The following is a 19,318-nucleotide window of genomic DNA, read 5'->3' as shown; positions in this document are numbered from 1 at the left end:
GACCCTCTGGAACGAATTCCCCGTGGAGATTCGAACCCTCACCACCCTCGAGGCCTTCCGCAAAGCCCTTAAAACCTGGCTTTTCCGGCAGGCCTGGGGCTAAAGAACTTCTGCCCCCCCTTCTCGAATGGTATGGTTGTTGTGTGTTTTAAATTGTGTATTGTTTGTTTGTCTTTTTATCCCCTGTTTGTACCTCCGTTCCCTTGACTGAGTTGTGAGCCGCCCTGAGTCCCCCTCGGGGAAAAGGGCGGCATATAAATGAAATAAATCCTAATCCTAATCCTAATCCTACTTTCCTACCAAAGTAGTGCCTCTTTATCTACTCGTGTTAAGGCTGTCTGAATAGTAATGCAAGACATTTCATTTGATTTCCCCCTGCAGAATCTGCTCACTCACCTAAATGGCGTGCCGCTGATATGAGTGAAGAAATAGTCATTAGTGAGGAACAGAATTCTTTTCTGAGAAAAGGGAAAAAAAATCAGGAATGCCAAACTGTAACTGCAGAGAAAACATACGTCTTACACACAGACACACAGGTACAGCCCCACATGGATGCATACAGAGATAGAATGATGCAACCAGAGCTGGAAATGTAGTTTTTCTTTCACATCTGCTTCACTCCTTCTTGCTACAAAGGAAGGCTTAATTTTAATTTTAATCATCAGATGGGTGCTGAAACGAGGTCATCATATATTAAGAACCTCGTGATTAGGAAGTGTCCCAATTGAATAAATCTCACATTGTAGCATCATAACCTAAAGGTAAAGGTAAACATTCCCCTCGCACATATGTGCTAGTCGTTCCCGACTCTAGGGGGCGGTGCTCATCTCCATTTCAAAGTCGAAGAGCCAGCGTCGTCCAAAGACATCTCCATGGTCATGTGACCGGCATAACTAAACGCTGAAGGTGCACAGAACGCTGTTACCTTCCCACCAAAGGTGGTTCCTATTTTTCTGCTTGCCTTTTTACATGCTTTTGAACTGCTAGGTTGGCAGAAGCTGGGACAGGTAATGGAGCTCACTCGGTTACACGATGCTAGGGATTCGAACTGCCGAACTTTTTGATCTACAAACTCAGCGTTTTAGCCACTAAGCCACCGCGTCCTATCTAACTTAACTACTGGGAATTAAGACACACTGAGTTTGGTATGTCCAGTCCTAAGTAACTGTGCAGGGGACTGCAGACTTTATCAATTAATTGGATGAATTTTAATTAAATAGACAAACCTGAATAGGTTGAAGAAGAAGAAAAAATATGGTTAATTGGGTATTAAGTGATCCATAACCTTACCAGAAGAGGCTGTAATATCTTTTAAAAAACCTGTCCTTGTTGTTTGTGTGAGATGGAGAGAAAAAATTGGAGACTTCTACTAAGATAGTATCTGTTTTTATGAGGCCTTGTAGTACAATGATTACAACAAACAAGCTGTACAATAAATTGACTTCATGTTGTACTATTACTTAAGATTCATGTCTTTTGTAGTAAATATGAATAATGCAACATCTCTTTAATTGTCTGCTACATACTTTTTCATAATATATCAGTGTGTAATAATCTGTTTCATCAGCCTATCATCTGCAGAGATTTCTCAACATCTCCATTTAGGAGGCTATTGTCTGAAAGTGCACAGTAATAATTTAAAGTGGAATAATATTGTTTATGGACCTCAAAACATGAATAAACCTGACAATTTCTCCCAACGTTCCTATAAACAGTCCACTGGTAGAAATAAGTTGATAGGTTGGTTGGTCCAAGATCTCTGTGATACTAGTAAATTGCATCAAGAGAGGAAGGCAACAAAATTACCATAGAGGTTCAGAAGAACACTCTGAGAATGAGAATCCGAGGAGGAAAAGACAGGCTACAGATATTCATAGTTGGGATGGATAAGGAATTCTGGGAATACCTAGGACAGTACAGGTAGTCTTCAACTTACAACAGTTCTGTTAACTGTGAATCAAACCTGGCAGAAACCATTTTTCTATGCCTCAGTTACCACACAGGTGGGGTGGGGGGTGGGGTAGGAGGATGAAGTACGTTGCTAGACAAAACACAGAACTTTCTCATGCTTGGAGAGCCCGTTAATCTAATTGGCCAATGTGATCTGTGACTTTTGGGGAGGGAGTTATTTCCTATTTTAATTATACTGAAACCACGGGAAACATTTAGAATTGGTTTTCCAATTGATCATGCCGATATGATCTTGGGAAGCCGAGGTGGCGCAGTGGTTAAATGCAGCACTGCAGGCTACTTCAGCTGACTGCAGTTCTGCAGTTTGGCTGTTCAAATCTCATCGGCTCAAGGTTGACTCAGCCTTCCATCCTTCCGAGGTGGGTAAAATGAGGACCCGGCTTGTTGGAGGCAATATGCTGACTCTGTAAACCGCTTAGAGGGGGCTGAAAGCCCTATGAAGCGGTATATAAGTCTAACTGCTATTGCTACTGCTATTGCTATGATCTTAATTCTTAGAGGAAGACCTCAGCCTAGGAGTTCTGATTTGCTTGGGTTCATTAGTTGGGATCATTTAGTGACTGAAGTTACCACGGCACTGAAAAAGGTGACTTATGACCATTTTCACACTTATGACCATTGAAGCCTACCCATGGTCACGTGATTTACATTCAGATGCTTAAACAACTGGTTCATATCTATGAGGGTTGCAATGTCCTTGGGGTCATGTGATCATCCTTTGGGACCTTCTGGCAGGCAAAGTCAATGGGGATTCCAGATTCACTTAACAGCCATGTTATCAACTTAACAAATGAAATGATTCACTTGGCTACTGTGGCAAGAAAAGTTGTCAAATGGGGCAAAACTCACTTAACAAATGTTTCACTTAGCAACATACACTTTGGGCTCAATTGTGATCATAACTTGAAGACTACCTGCAGTCCCATGCCATGAAGGGCTTTAAAGGTTAAAAACAGCACGTTGATCTGATAGACTAATCTTTCTTTGTAAGAAAATACAAGAGGCAGTGAGGGCATTGCCCTCTGCTATGAGCCAGTCTATCTCTGTCGCTAGAGTGAGATTTTTTTTAATTGGGGGCGGTGGGTGGGAGGGGGAAGAATGCAGAGAGAATGGAGATGGGCTCTCCATTCTGCTTGCATCAACTACCCTGTTTGCCCCAAAATAAGACCTCCCCAGATAATAAGCCCAATCGAGCTTTTGAGCGCATGCACTAAAAAAGCCCTTCCTTGAAAATAAGCCCTCCCCAAAAATATTGCAACACAGCAGCAGCCATAAGGTGACCACGCTCACCATCTCCTGCACCTCAAAAATAATAAGACCTTGAAAATAAGGCCCTGTCTTATTTTCGGGGAAATACCAGTGGTGAAATTCAAAAAAATTTACTACTGGTTCTGTGGGCGAGGCTTGTTGGGCATGGCAGGGGAAGGATACTGCAAAATCCCCATTCCCACCCCACTCTGGGGCCCGCCAGAGGTGGTATTTGCCAGTTCTCTGAACTACTCAAAATTTCCCCTACCGGTTCTCCAGAACCTGTCAGAACCTGCTGGATTTCACCTCTGGGAAACATGGTAATATTCCAACATCCTTGCACAGCACACTGGCCACTTTGTGAATTCACACCCCTAGTACCAAAGGAATCTTGCTAAGTAGGATTAGCTGTGGTACATAATACGGTTTTAGCACTGTTTCTTTGTCTACCTTTATTCATGACTTGATGAGCATTGCACTTCTTATCAGATACAATTGGAGGGGTGGGGGGAAGACTGGCCACAGCCTTCAAGGCTGTCCTGCCCCTGCTTTAATGTCCTTGAAATACGTTACACAGATCGATGCTCAGCAGCTGGTCTACATGAAATGACAGATAGGCTTGAGAGGGGAGTGTGACAGAGAAGGTGACAAGCGGTAGGATAACCATCTCAGTCCTTGTGGCTGCAGTCACGGGGGACGCTTTCCTTTTCTCCTTCACCTAAATATCATCCTTTCCTTTTGTGAGTTAAAGACCAATCCTCAACGTCCTGGAAACCAACCCCCCCACCCCCATCTAGTACAATGACAGCAGGCATCAAAGGACTGGAGGCTAAACTGTTCATGCTTTGGAAAGGATGATCGATCCTGGAGGCAGTTATGTGAGCTGGCTGCCAGCTGAGCATTTCAAAAACATCTCAGCTAGCTTATTTAATTAGCCGAGCATGGCCAGCCTAATGGTCTCAAAAAAAAAAAAAAAGAGGAAAAAGAAATCTGTGTGGGTTGCCATATAATGTTGAGTGGCTTCCCCAGTTTCTGTATTGCTAGGATAGGAAATAGCCTGACTTAAATGACGCCTATAATATTCCCTCCAGGGGTCCCAAGCCCTCCTGCTTTTCTATTGCTGTTAACATTCAACTTGTTTTTATGATTCCTAGCTACCACAAGGTCACAGCAAGTGTCAGCATCTCTAACCAACGTGGCTGATCTGGGGAAAAAAGCTAAGCAGGACCAGTTCCAGCTGAGAGATGGATTGGAGACCACTCAGAAATGAAGAAGGATCTTTAGCAGGGATGACATTCAATTTTTTGAATGGTGCCAACCAGGGGTGATATTTAAGGGTTCAGTGAACTGATTCAAATCACCCCTACTGGTTCGCCCGAGCCAGTCCAATCCGGTTGAATTTCACCCCTGATCTCTAGGATAGAGTGGAAAACTGAAGGGAAAATGGAGGGGGAAAATTCCAAGGCAATAGCATTGCTGCCATTGGATTCAAAGAACACCAAGAAAGTCATAATGGATTTATGTTTATTTTAAGCATATCCACAGGCAGTACTAAGATCTCTCTCTCTCTCTCTCCCTCTCCCTCTCCCCCTCCCTCCCTCCCTCCCTCCTTCCCTCCCTCCCTCTTCCCTCTCTCTCTCTTTCGTATATATTCATAATACAAACAGTCTGCATGGAGTAGAATTTCCTCACTTTACTTTGTCTCCAAGGTGGCGCAGTGGTTAAATGCAGCACTGCAGGCTACTGCTAGATCAGCAGGTCAGCGGTTCAAATCTCACCGGCTCAGGGTTGACTCAGCCTTCCATCCTTCCGAGGTGGGTAAAATGAGGACCCAGATTGTTGGGGGCAATGTGCTGACTCTCTGTAAACCGCTTAGAGAGGCCTGAAAGGCCTATGAAGCGGTATATAAGTCTACTGCTATTGCTATTGCTATTGCTATTGCTCCTTCAGTATAGTTTTTGTCTGAATATTGAGGGGAATTGGTGAACTGTTTCATGCATTTAGCTTCACCCTGTAACATGATCTGTTGTTTTTTTTAAAAAAAACCTCAGTCTTAATGTTAATTAATGCAGTCAAGGAGGCACTTCTTATAGCCTGAAAGCTTACAAGATTAGAGAAATGGCAAACAGTCTCAAGTATTTGGGGACAGGAGGTGGATGTGATATTAACAGGAGTGAATAAAATGTCTCCACGGAACCCTGCTTTGCTAACCTTTAAAATAATGTTCAGTACAACTGGAAGCAGGGGAAGAATATAAACTTAACAAATTAATTCCATGGAGGGTGTGAAATTTAGATGAAGCAGAGAAGCAGAGCATGAAGAGGTTAAGAAAGGCTAGTGGAGCAGGAGAGAAAAAACAGTGCTACTTTTAAGAGCACTGATATATATTTCTTCAACTCTTATTTCTGGTTACAACAGACTTTGGAGAATTTTCTATCAATTCAGAATCTCTATACCTTTATTTAACTTAAGGGGGCAGCTGGCCAAAGAAATCATCCCAGTGCCTGCATGTTAGAGACTCCATGGAAAACTTTCCAACTCTCTTGAAGGAAAAAAAAAGTATGTGCCTCTGGTTTAAGAGATGCAGGTGAAAAAAACAATAATTGAAAACCCAATTCATAATGAGATGAAGGAGCAATAATGACAAAAGAGTAAAAGTCGTGAAGGTAGGTAAGAGAGAGCTAACAAGGGGCCAATAAACATCACATGGCATTTAATGATGAGAGATTTAATTTAGGAAATGCCATGATGCCTAAATACATTAATAGCTGTAAAACTGCCAGAGTGCACACAGGGTGACTATTTTGAGACAACCCAGGAGCAAAATAAAGTAAACAGAGGTTTGTCTTTCAAATATAGGTTTATCTACAAGGAATATATACATACACATAGTAGGCAAAGTCAGGCAATCAATCATCAACCACAGCACAGAAGTATACACGGAGAGAGAGAACACCCTCACAGGGCCTCTCTTATATATACAGCCTCTTCAAATGAAAATTAAATAATCCTGCTGACTCATTCTCATTGCATCATCATTTCAGTATTACAGCATTACAGTAGCTGGTCAGCTATTAAATCATCATTACCTTGACAAAAAACATTTCATTTGTACAGAACAGATGGGAAAGGGGGATATTGAAGCCTCTCCTTTTAATGTACACTAGAAAGGGGTGGGCCTTTGATTGCACAATCGCTGCACCCATATTGACTTTTTCATGAACACCTCTGCTCTGAACTCTTGACATGCACACCTGGACAAGATCTGCTAGAACCTAAGTCTCAAGAATTTTAGGAAACATTTTCATTCTTGAATCTACACACTTCAAATACTGCTGGATTTTAATGGATCATATGCTTCTGCGGCAACTACTGATAAATTAAGCCTCTGTGGATGACAACTATGACTAAAATGGCTATGGTCTCTTTACATCATTTCTCTGCCTCCTAGGGAAACTGTGTTTGATGAAGAGAGAATAAAGATATGGCTAAGCTTTGTATTTCCAAAACAGCCGTTATGATTTCATCCTTCGAACTCTCCTGCTTTTGCCATGTATCCAATGAAGCTAATCTAATTATGCTGATGTGTTTTGGGGATTTTAGGATAGTTTCACACATTTAACCTTCATAAATGTTCACTTTTCTGAATTGCATGTTTTTTTAAAACCTATAATTAAAACTTATAAATACTCACTCCTTTATCCATGGGAACCTTCACATCCATGGACAAATAACCAGTTTCTCCATTGATCATTGCTGTTCGTAACTGCAGAAAGAAATTAAAATACTTATAGTAGCTGGCTCAAGACCACTGGCCTGCAATAGTAATTGAGGTATAGATATTTGGTTCCACCACAAATGCGCGAACGACAAAAGCGCGCCTGACTAAACCACGGTGACAAAACCGCGGTGACAAAACCGCACCGACGAATGAGCGCTAAAGCGCGCCGACAACAGCACGCCGACAGAAGCGCGCTGTAACCCTAACCCTAAACCAAACCCTAAACCTAACCCTAAACCTAACCCTAAACCTAACCCTAAACCTAACCCTAAACCTAACCCTAAACCTTACCTTAACTTAAATCGCGCTTTTGTCGGCGCGCTTTTGTCGGTGCGCTGTTGTCGGCGCGCTTTTGACATCGCGGTTTTAGCGTCACGCTTTTGTCAGCGCGCTTCTGATGTTCGTGCATTTGTCGGGTCACGTAGATATTTCACCCCTTTGTGTTTAGCTAAATAATATACAGATTGGGTTGTAATCATACTGATTCAGGAAAGCAACTGCCATGACTAATGTGTTGGATTAGAATTGGGTTATTTCTTTTTTCCTTATTTTTTCTTTCTTTTTTTTTTATTTTTATTTTTTTAAAAAAATTTGAACATTTCATCTTCCATTAAACAGTGTATCGTCTGGGTACAAATATTTCTGTGCAATCAGAATTTACAGTATTTATTACATTGATATTAATTCCCTAATCTTACAACAACAACAACAATAACAACAACAATAGCCTGATCAGCCTATTCATTTCTCAACTTCTCTTCCAATAAGAATATATTAGTAATATTGATTGTACAGTTGTAGAGATTAACCTGATTTTGCATTTAATAACTGCAGCTAGACTGCTGGTGGTGCAATACTGGAAGAAGGAAGACTTGCCTACTATTCAAGAATGGACATTGAAAGTAACAAACCTAGCTGAGAGGGCTAAAATATCAGCATATCTCAAGGACCGTTCAAACGAGAGATATAAACTGGAGTGGAGAAGATGGATTGACTATATTCAAAGTAAATATGGGACTAAGAAATTCCAGATAGTTTATGACTGAAGAAACAAGGAATGATATAATCTGTTTAGAGCTAGCCTAGCAAGGAGGAGTTAAAGCTCAAATGAAAGATGATATTAACTTTTTTTAAAGTTTATTTTAGAATGTTTTTGTTAAAGATTTATACCCTGTATTGGTTCTGGGAAGTCGGGGGGGGGGAAGGTTGGAGGGGTTGGGGGGGAGGAGGGGGGAGGGAAGCAAATATTTGTAAAAGTTTTTTTTTTAATTCTCAATAAAAAAAGAATATATTAGTAATATTAAACACAATAGTCTTACCAGTCATATTTGTAAGAATCATCATATTGTTTACATCTCTGTCTTAACGTATTTTCTACATTTCACTGATCTCCATTTGTTTCTAACTTCTGTTTTTGTTCTCCAACCATCCATAAAATAGCTCCCATGTCCTATAATATTCAGTGTGTTCTTTCTCCTTTATAGCTACCGTTAACCTATTCATTTCTGCACATTCTAATATTTTCCTAATCACATTCTTATCAGTAAGGATCTCTTCATCCTTCCAGTTTTGTGCAAATACCATTCTAGCTGCAGTTAGCACATGTATGATTAAATATGCATTCCCTTTACTATAGATTTTACTATAGTATAGAACTGGGAGATTTCAAAGTATGAATAATTGGCTGCAACAGATTGGTACAAGGATGTTCTTCTATAAGTGTATATTTTTGCCGTACCTTTCATTGATTACTTGCATCATCTTGGGCTTGTTCTGACTTTGTTGCATGTTGCCCATTGTCAATAGACAGACTATTTGTCAATATTCCTATGATTTGGTAGGAACCTTATGGATAAATTGGTCAAGGAATGTGCTCAAACCCTTCAATTAGATACTTACAGTTTCATTTACATCTTCCCATTCTACTTCAGAAAGGTCGACGCTGTTGTAATTGGGTTTGGGCTTCAGCTTTTTTCCTTCTTTGTACTGGAATATTTGGGGGGGGGGGGAGAAGGAAAGTCATTTAGTCATTTAGTCACTTTATTTGTATGCCGCCCTTTTCCCTGGGGGGACTCAGGGCGGCTCACAGTTCAAAAAGGGGGGGGGGAAGACAAACAATATGCAACATAAAGACACTACATCATTTAAGAACTCAACAGTCATGCAATTCGAGTAGGGGTTAGAATCTTTAACCCCAGGCCAGCCGGGACAAGTTAGAAAGACAAGTTAGAAAGATGCACTATTTTTTTGAAGGAAACACTTTTTCCTCCCTTGCTGATTTTACTATGTTTGTGTCTACTGTTGAAAGATGTTTTAGGTCAGTGATGGTGAAACTTTTTCACCTCAGGTGCCAAATAATTTAACCCCCATAATTTAATGACCCTCCCATGCCGTGCCTCCTGAGCATCCACGTGTGACACACACACCCCACTGCCCGGCACACATGCACACATGACTTTTTTGGAGCCTGGGGAGGGCGAAAAACAGCCCAACATGCAAACCGGAAGTTTGGGAACGGGCTTCCAGGTTACCCGTTGGGTCATTTTTCTCCCTCCGCAGGCTTCAGGAGACTTCACTGAAGCCTCAGGAGGGAGAAAAACGGCCAAAAATCAAGGCCAAAAATCAACTGGCCAGCGCACACATGCCAACACCTCATGTGCCCTCGAAATTGGTTCCATGTGCCACCTGTGGCCCATGTGCCATAGATTCGCCATCATGGTTATAGGTGTTATTAGGAGCTGTGGTGGCACAGTGTTTAGAATGCAGTACTGCAGTGCGTGACTCACTGCTCACTCCAGGAATTCAGTCCTGATAAGGCTCAAGGTGACTCAGACTTCCATCCTTCCGAGGTCGGTAAAAATGAGGACCCAGATTGTTGGGGGCAAGAGGCTGACTCTGTAAACCACTTAGAGAGGGCTGTAAAAGCATTATGAAGTGGTATGTAAGCCTGTGCTATTGCTATTATTGTTGAATGAGGAAAATGCAGTTGTTGTGCTCTTCCATTCATTTTGCCCTCTAGACAAAGGTGAAATTGTGTTCAACATCTTCCACACTTTTACTATTACAGAAAGCAAAATAATGCTAGTCCTCATGGCATCACTAGGAATGGAAGATAAGACTTTTTTTCTGACAAACACAGGTAGTCCTCTACTTATGGCGATTCATTTACTGATAATTCAAAGTTAGAACAGCCTAGAAAAAGTGACTTACGATCTGTTCTTGAAGTTACAATTGTTGCACCACCCCAGTGGACAACTGGTTGTAATTTAGGTAGTTGGTCTGAATCACATGATCCCAATAGTAATCTTCCAAGCAAAATCAATTGGGGAAGCTAGATTTGCTTAACAACCATGTGATTCACTTAATAACCACAATAAAAATCATCATAAAATCAGATCTGGTCATTTAATGATTCTTTTAACAACCACATCACTTAACAACTGAAATTCCAGTCCTAATTGTGGTTGTAAATTGTGGACTACCTGTACAGGCCTAGCAATTATGTTTCCAATAGCTCAAATCCGAAACAATGAGCAGCGGCAAGAACCAGAGTAATAATACTTTACTGTTTTAATTCAGATATAAATTTCAACCCTCTGAGCATATAAGTAATCTAACCAACTTGGCATTTATTGTATCATATGTGTTCTTTTTCTAATGGGGATATTTATTGCATGCTTGTAATGAAAGCAAAGAAAATATAAATCAAGAGAAAATATAAAAAGGGAAGAAAGTTCTGGAGGAGAACTTTCAATCTCACATACTATTTACATTTTGGACGGAATAAGTAGGTAATGAAAAGGTACCTTGGAGGAGGTAGAATATTCCGTGACCCGTCAAAACTGCGCTCAACTAAGCCGCGCCCGATTAAACCGCGTCGCTGACGTCATCAACAGGGTGACAACAGCCAGCGCGGAGAAAGAAGGGCGCTTTAAATAGCGCTTTGAAAGCAAGCCGATTCAACTTAAGGTAAGGGTTAGGTTTAGGGTTAGGTTTAGGGTTAGGTTTAGGGTTAGGGTTAGGGTTAGGGTTAGGTTAAGGGTTAGGTTTAGGGTTAGGTTTAGGATTAGGTTTAGGGGGGTTAGGTTTAGGTGTTAATTTTAGGTTTAGGGTTTACAGCGTGCTTCTGTCTCCGCGCTGTTGTCGCCCTGTTGATGACGTCAGCTACGCGGTTTAGTCGGACGCGGTTTAGTCGAGCGCGGTTTTGTGGTGGAACCAGAATATTCAGCCAGCCAAGATAATTAGATAGCTGCATTTGGAGCCTTGACATTTAAGTCAAAGTGACATAAAATTAAAATTTAATCATATAGGTAAGTTACCTAGCTAACAAAGTTAACCGAGATCCAAATTCCCCAGACACCATGACAATTCTATTGGCACCAGTGATATTTTTGCTGACGCAATGGGATCCACTGCATGTAAAGGTTCATGACAGGCCTTTGATTTGACACCTGAATGGTGCCCATTTAGAAGTTTGAATGGATATTGAATAGATGTTGGGTTCATTGGAAAAGAAAACTAACACTCAAGGATGCCATTAGAAGAAGACAACCATCCAATAGTGACTTAGTGTCACTGTGGGAAAAGCACAAATCTAGATAGTTGATGACCCTGTGCCAGAGGTGGGTTCCTACTGGTTCGGATTGGTTCAGCCGAGTAGGTAGTAACTCTGCCGGACACGCACCCAAACTGATTCTATGTTCAGCTGCGCCATTTTGATTTTCTGTTCTCAAATGCACAGAACAATCTTCATTGAAAAAATGTAATTTTTCCCCCTTTTCTAATGTTGTGCACATGTGCAGACCTTTTTAGGTGCAAATGCGCATGCGCGCGGAGCGGTAGTTTTTTGCGCTCCAAAACAGTAGTAATGCTGGCAGGAACTCAACCCTGCCCTGTGCATTAATGAACTGGAGGTTCTAAAATGACACAAACTAAACAGAAATCACAGAAAATCCAGGGCTTCTTTAGGTACTTACCAGCGGCCGGAGGTCGGGATGAGACAGAATGTAGCCATTGTTAGTAATTAGAAAGGCATATCCATGGATACCCAGCTTGAAATAAATGCAGTGAAACAATTAGATGTATTTATTTTTTAAAAAAAATGCAAAAGGGAAAGTTACAGAACGCATTCCACAAAACTATGCACTGGTTGATTAGTATGCACACTATAATTTCTTGGTTGGGACATTTTGTATAAAATCTTAACCCATCAAGAGATCTATTTAGTTTTTATTTTATTTATTTCTTGTTTATATTTCATACATTTCTAAACCACCCATCTTCCTCAAATTATCTTGCTCTCTAAGGGGCTCTCAGATGTTCTTCTGTCTTAACATAGATTAAAATCTGAATCAGGAGAGTTAAGGAACATAAGAAGCTGACAATAAATCAGAATATTTGTTAATCAAGACAAAATTCTTGTGTCTAATTGGCAGTGGCTGCCTGCAAGGAATTCTTCCAAATTTGCTGAATGAATATTTCCCCCCTCAAACTGAACAGAGCCAGCTCACCCCCTGAGCCTCAAGCAGCATATTCAGGAAGATTCATTTTTAAGCTAGCATGACTAGCTTAATATCACTCCCCAAACTGCTGGCATGTGTTGGGTAGACCGGGCCAAAGCGACATGGTCCAGCCCCATGGACCAGATCCAAGTACATCACGGGCTTGATCCAGCTTGTGGGCCTTGTGTTTGACACCCCAACCCTAGCTACTACCATCCTAATATCTCATCTCTTCTCAAAAGTGCCTTGCTCTGAGGGTTCCTCAGATCAAGAAATAAGAATGTGGAACCAGTCTGAACCGGGGTGAAATCCAGCAGGTTCTGACAGGTTCTGGAGAACAGGTAGCGGAAATTTTGAGTAGTTCGGAGAACCGGTAGTGGAAATTTTGAGTAGTTCGGAGAACCGGCAAATGCCACCTCTGGCTGGCCCCAGAGTGGGGTGGGAATGGAGATTTTGCAGTATCCTTCCCCTGCCATGCCCACCAAGCCACGCCCACCAAGTCACACCATGCCCACCAAGCCACTCCCACAGAACCGGTAGTAAAAATTTAATTTCACCACTGGTCTGAATACAATGCTGGCCCTGATACCATGTTTCTAAGATTCTCAGAGGAGCATCAAATCTTTATAGTAAGGCACGAGGAACATGTTTTCTTAGTTGTGGGACTTTCCCTTGAAAGGGAGTAGTATTAACAGAGAGTTTCAAAGGCATAAATGTCTTCTGCAGACACGCTGGGAATGTGACAATCTTTCTGAACTAGTGGGCATCTTTACTTCTTGCAGCATGCCATGACTGAAGCAATTCCCTGTCATTATGGTGGAATGAATATTTCCTTTGGGATTGCTGCACTTTTAAAGATTAGATAGCTGATGGGCAAAATACGCTTATTGCAAAGCCTCTCAGCTATCAAACGACAACCCGGCCTTCACGTGGTGCCCCCCGTTCCCACCAATCGGGCTCTGTCGACCCTTGGGACTGGCGCCCCCTTGGGTATATCCAGCCGAAACAGCTTCCATGGATCGCCGTATCCATTCCAATCAGCCCTTTTTAGGGCTAAACAATATCGGTTGCACCACCTGATTCAACATCGGAATGGATGTCATATTGTCGACAGTGGCGTCAAATTTCCATGGAAGTCGCCTATACCCACGATGGGTGAAGAGGCGTCAAGTACAAGTACAAGTACAAAGATTAGATAAATTCTCGTGATTTCAGTTCTTACTTTGTATCGTGGAGCCAACTTAAGGAGTTCTCTAAGTGGAACATCAGATCCGATTACACCCAGAAGGATGCCGTGTGATCTCTGAAAAAAATAGAAAATGAAAACTGGGGATGTATTATCTCTTTCTCCTTGTACCAAAATCAGTATCATCATTTTGTCACTATGTTGGTTTTCATCATTTTTATTGATTAGCCTGACAAAATATTCAGATGGAGGGATAAAAAGGAACAGAAACGGGTTAAATATTCCATTCTTGTCTAAGCTACAGTGTAGATGCTAATAAAAAGAGGTAATAGATCCTATAAGACTAATAATTTCAAAAGAAGACAGAGAAGTGGTTTGCATTTCTATTTTCTTGAGAAAATAGTTCTTTCACTAGTGTTTTTTTCAACAGTGGGGCCAGTCTATCAGTTCTTTCGCTAGATTTGAAATGTTAGGTTTTTTAAATTTTTTAATATTCTTGCTTTTAACCAAAAGAAAGTTAATTTGTCTCACACATACATTGGTAGATAATTGCAGATCGTTCTTCAGTACTTTTGCTATCAAATTTTGTTTGCAAGACTTTAGAAGCTCTAAAAGATAATGATAAAGGCTCCCCTCACACTTATGTGCTATTTGTTCCCGACTCTAGGGGGTGGTGCTCATCTCCGTTTCAAAGCCGAAGAGCCAGCACTGTCTGAAGATGTCTCCATGGTCATGTAGCCGACCTGATTAAACACTGAAGGCGCAAAGGTGGTTCCTATTTTTCTACTTGCATTTTTTACGTGCTTTCGAACTGCTAGGTTGGCAGAAGCTGGGACACGTAACAGGAGCTCACTCTGTTACACAGCGCTAGGGATTCAAACCACCGAACTGCCGACCTTTCTGATCGACAAGCTCAGCATCTTAGCCACTGAGCCACCACATCCCTCAGAAGCTCCAGAGAGCCCATAAAAGGGAGTTGGGGCCATATGGAGATGCAGGCTATAGCTTGTCCATTTGACTTATTTTTAAATGCACTCTTTAAAATGTTTTCATTTATTTAACATGCTGTAGTTCAGTGGTGGGTTGCAGGCAGTGTGCCCCAGTATGAGCATACCAGAGCCTGCCCAGAGCACTGGGTACCGTTCTGGTATGGTGCTCCAGTGGGCCCACCCGCCTGCCTGAGCTTCTTACCATGTTTTAAAGTTTTTGGCTCTTCCGTGCACACACATAGCACATTAGACCAAGAAATCAACTCCATCGGAAAACTAAAACATCTAAAAATTATCCAACTGTTGTGGTCTCAAAACACGTTTGATTTCTCACCACCCTTGGAGCTTGCATATCTTCATCAAGGTCCTTACTCCCTACAAGCTCCAACAAGCAAAGTTTAAATTTTGCAAGCCATCCTTTTATCTTGCTCCAAGTAGAGATTGTCTAAAAAAAACAATGCTTACCGTTTCATTTTTTTTGCTGAAGACAGGCATAGCTACTGTTGTCATAAGCAAGAGACTTTGAGCTTGAGAGGCAAAGAGCTACCAGATAGAAAAAGAGCAGCAGATTAACTGTTGGGAGAGTAATTGGCAGGAGAAGCACAAATCCTTTGAATTAAATAGCAGGGAAGCACAATGAAAAAAGTGTGCACTAAAAATACTAGCTGTGCAAGAGGACAAGATGAATATGATACTTAGGGGAAAGTCATGAATCTGAAACATGTTTTGCCAATATACCTTCACATAGTCAAGGTAGATAACATTGTAAAGAAAGTTTAACGTATGACTGCACTTCTTCATATTCAGGATAACATAGTTAAAGATATAACTAAAGCATGTGATCCACTTACCCAGACATAGCAACTTGTAAATGTGCTTACATACATAATAAAGAAAGTTTAACTTGTGACTGCACTTCTTCATATCCAGGTTAACACGGCATAGTTAGAGATATAACTAAAGCATGCAATCCACTTACCCAGACATAACAACTTGCAAATGTGTGCTTACATACATAAACATTCCAACTCATATTCAGGGTTCAAATGCAAATGGGCTGGCATTGGAGTTGGAACCAAAGGATATATTCAGTGGTGGGATTTAGCCAGTTCGCACCACTTCGGGAGAACCAGTTGTTAAGTTTCTGGGCAGTTTGGTGAACTGGTTGTTGGAAGAAATCATTAGGGCAGAGAACTGGTTGTTAAATTATTTGAATCCCACCACTGGATATATTGCACAAGGGACATGGGCTTACATGGAAGATAGTTCATCAACAAGTTGGAAGAAAGAAAGGTAAGTTGTGGGAAATGGACAAAGGCATCACAAACTAGAGATGGAGAGATGGGAGGGAGGGAGGGAGGGAGGGAGAGATGGCTTTGCAGCCCCAGAAGAGGAAAGAACCATTTATCTAGGGCTACAGCTCTCTTCTAGTCAATTTGATAAAGGTTTCACCCATTTCATCCTAGAGTCAAAGACTCATTAGATGAATCCAAAGATCTAACACAGAGGCCTTTAAGTTTGGCAACTTTAAGACTTGTGGACTTCAACTCCCAGAATCCTCCAGCCAGCAGAGCTGGAGAAGCATAGCTATGCTGGCTGGAGAATTCTGGGAGTTGAAGTCCACAAGTTTTAAAGTTGCCAAGTTTGGGGGGGGGGCCCTGATCTAGCATAAGAGCCAACTATATACCTGTGGAAGCTCCTGAGTGGAATGAGGGCAACTGCATCATTCCAATCACATATGAAAGCAACTAGTATTGAGAGGAATCCTTCCTCTGTTGGGAATAATATATTGCTATTATTCTTCATAGCTGTACAAAGCACAATCTACCATGACTTGTCAAGTTTCACTGTTGTATCATCTATCACAACATTTTATGGTATTCAATTCCACAGATTAATCTTCTGCTAGCCTTCCTAAACATTAGCTTAGTGGGCATTATTAACAGGTTGAGCCTGGATATTCAATAACTAAAATGTAGATGGCCATCCTGTTGTGGTACTAAATATTTATAATTGGGAAAACACTTCCTCTATACTCTCTCAAACAAATTATGTAACTTCTATTTCATATTCAAAGGGACCCTTTTCTAAAGCTAAAATCCCATTATGGATATTGTATAATCTTAACAATTACTTCAAGATGTAGCACTATAGTCGCATAATTATCCAGATATCTAGACAGAAATAAGTACCATAAGATTCAGTGTAAGTGAGTCAAATCCATTCAATGAATCTAGAATTAAGCCACAATTCAAACAGGGGACCTTCAGTCCATGAGCTATGCTCTGCAATACTATTCCATGACACAACACAACACAACTCAAATACATCCAGAATTAAGTTATCTGTCTTTCCCACACTGCATTGCTCAGTCACTACTATATTATCATCTGGATGTATGGTAAAGCTACAAAGTAATCTAATATACAACATCCACAAAAGAGTCAATGTTCACAAAATACAGCTAGGTTGTTACCTCCTCGGATTGTGGCAGCTAGTGAGAAATGTGGATGGCATTAATGAATGGACACGACAGAACAGATGAATAAGCCAGACAAACACGCAACAAGTAACACAGGCAATGCAAGTGAGAAAAAAGTTAGAGCAAGCAAAAGCATCACATAGTTTTAGGTAGCAACAATCAAGAATCAGCACTCAATAAAATAAATCCAAGGTCACTCTGCTGATAATCTTAACTAAATTAGGAAAGAGATTTCTTTTATAACTTAGTTCCAAGAAATATTCAGCTTTGCTCTGTGAATTAAAAAAAAATCTTCTCATCTATTTAGGATTAGCATCAAGATGGCCAAGGCACGGTATGGTATGGTGGGACCAACTTTTTAAATTGTTGGCTCTTGTAAGCCCATCAATTGGTTGTGGATAGTAACAGCAAGTAATTGGGAACACACAAAGTCATATTTCATCCAGAATTGGAAATTTTAACCACTGGAGATTGATTCTGCCAGTATCAAGATTGTTGATGCTCTGCCTTACCATTCAACATACAAATAAGGCCCATGTACATATGTAGCAAGAAAGACTTTTCCTTGAGATGAACTTGGTTCCTTGTGATTTGATTTTTATACTTTCTTGAAGGACAATACAAAGTGTCATTGTTGCTCTCTTCCTGGATTTATTTTTATTTCCTAGTCTAACCGATAGCTCTGGTTCTTTCCCGTGGTCTCCCATTGAAATCCTAACAAGGGCCAACTTGTTTAACTTACTAAGACGTGGCTAGGTGCTGCTAGTTAGATGCTCAGGCTTTATTGCTAAGAGTGGATAAACACATTTGAGAAACTTTAAAGTAAAAGTAAATGTTCCTCTCGCACATATGTGCTAGTCATTCTAGGGGGGCAGTGCTCATCTCCATTTCAAAGCTGAAGAGCCAGCGCTGTCTGAAGACGTCTCCGTGGTCATGTGGCCAGCATGACTAAACGCTGAAAGCGCACGGAACGCTGTTACCTTCCCACCAAAGGTGGTCTGTATTTTTCTACTTACATTTTTACATGCTTTCAAACTGCTAGGTTGGCAGAAGCTGGGACAAGTAACGGGAGCTCACTCGGTTACGTAGCGCTAGGGATTTGAACCACCGAACTGCTGACCTTTCTGATCGACAAGCTCAGCATCTTAGCCACTGAGCATCCTTACGATGCGGTGAGATGAGAAACTTTAGCCTTATACAAAATGATATACATTCCTATGAAAACTCTCTAAAACTGTACTGAATTTCAACTTGTGGAAAAATATAAGTGGGAAGTCTACATTTATGCCAGCAATCTCACTGCTAAAGAGAGAGAATCTTGCCAATTATGAAAAACAGTGTTCCTCTTTAGCAACAGTAACAGCTACAAGTAAGTGAAAGAGAAATCAAGGTTTGGCTGGCGTGGATCTCTTTTCCTCCTCAAACAAATTCTTCCTTTGGGTTTTAGCCTTAGTCATCTAAGACATATGGGACCCCATAATGTATGCTAATTCTTTCTGTGAATATAGAAAACAAGCTACGCTGCTGCTGCAGGCTCAGTGACCCATTTCTTGAGCTCAAACTAATTTTTTTTCCTGGTGACTAATCCTTAATAAAGTGCTTCTGCAGATTTTACAGAGACAAGAGATTCTAATTAAGTCATGCTATGCCTCTTGTGATTTGTTTTGAGTTCCTGGACTATGGTGGAATTTCAAATGCAACATCGCACATAAGGAAAGTGTGATAAATGATGTCTGTTTTAGAAGGCACATTTTCACACAATCCAGCTGCTGTGATTCCACTTCTGAATGATATACGTACTGCAACAAATATCTGAAAAGACCCATATCTCTTAACGCCTTCAAAGTTGGACAATTAGAAACTTTTCATGAAATACTTACAGCACTGTCCATATAGGCTTCTGTCCATATGATGTCATGATCATGATTGATAACCATTGGCCGGCTAAGTACATGCAAATATTCCATGACATTCTCTTGCACATCAGCCAAAGTAGATATCTGTGTGTAGTAGCCTGGGCAAAAAAAATCACCATCAACAGAGTTAATTTTGTTGAAATTGAAGTTTGTATCTCATTTGTTCCAAAAGTCTGTAGATATTCTCAGTCATCCAGGTCATGGTAATCCCAAAGATGCTTTTTCTGGAGGAAACTGGATTTTC

At 40.9% G+C, this 19,318-nt stretch overlaps 1 protein-coding gene across 1 annotated transcript in view; it reads right to left on the bottom strand.

Moving 5' to 3' along the window:
- The window catches only part of CACNA2D4 (calcium voltage-gated channel auxiliary subunit alpha2delta 4), a 193,287-nt gene that overhangs the window by 133,226 nt on the left and 40,743 nt on the right, over positions 1-19,318 (bottom strand). The window contains exons 13-19 of the mRNA XM_032221653.1: positions 19,039-19,172; positions 15,142-15,219; positions 13,724-13,804; positions 11,977-12,051; positions 8,900-8,986; positions 6,914-6,985; positions 397-458 (exon numbers count right to left, since the gene is read on the bottom strand). Coding sequence (XP_032077544.1) covers positions 397-458; positions 6,914-6,985; positions 8,900-8,986; positions 11,977-12,051; positions 13,724-13,804; positions 15,142-15,219; positions 19,039-19,172 — 589 coding nt within the window. The remainder of the gene's footprint in view (positions 1-396; positions 459-6,913; positions 6,986-8,899; positions 8,987-11,976; positions 12,052-13,723; positions 13,805-15,141; positions 15,220-19,038; positions 19,173-19,318) is intronic.

Source organism: Thamnophis elegans, chromosome 7 (assembly GCF_009769535.1).
Source record: "Thamnophis elegans isolate rThaEle1 chromosome 7, rThaEle1.pri, whole genome shotgun sequence".
Lineage (NCBI taxonomy): Eukaryota > Metazoa > Chordata > Lepidosauria > Squamata > Colubridae > Thamnophis > Thamnophis elegans.
This window is presented reverse-complemented; position numbering and strand designations above follow the sequence as displayed.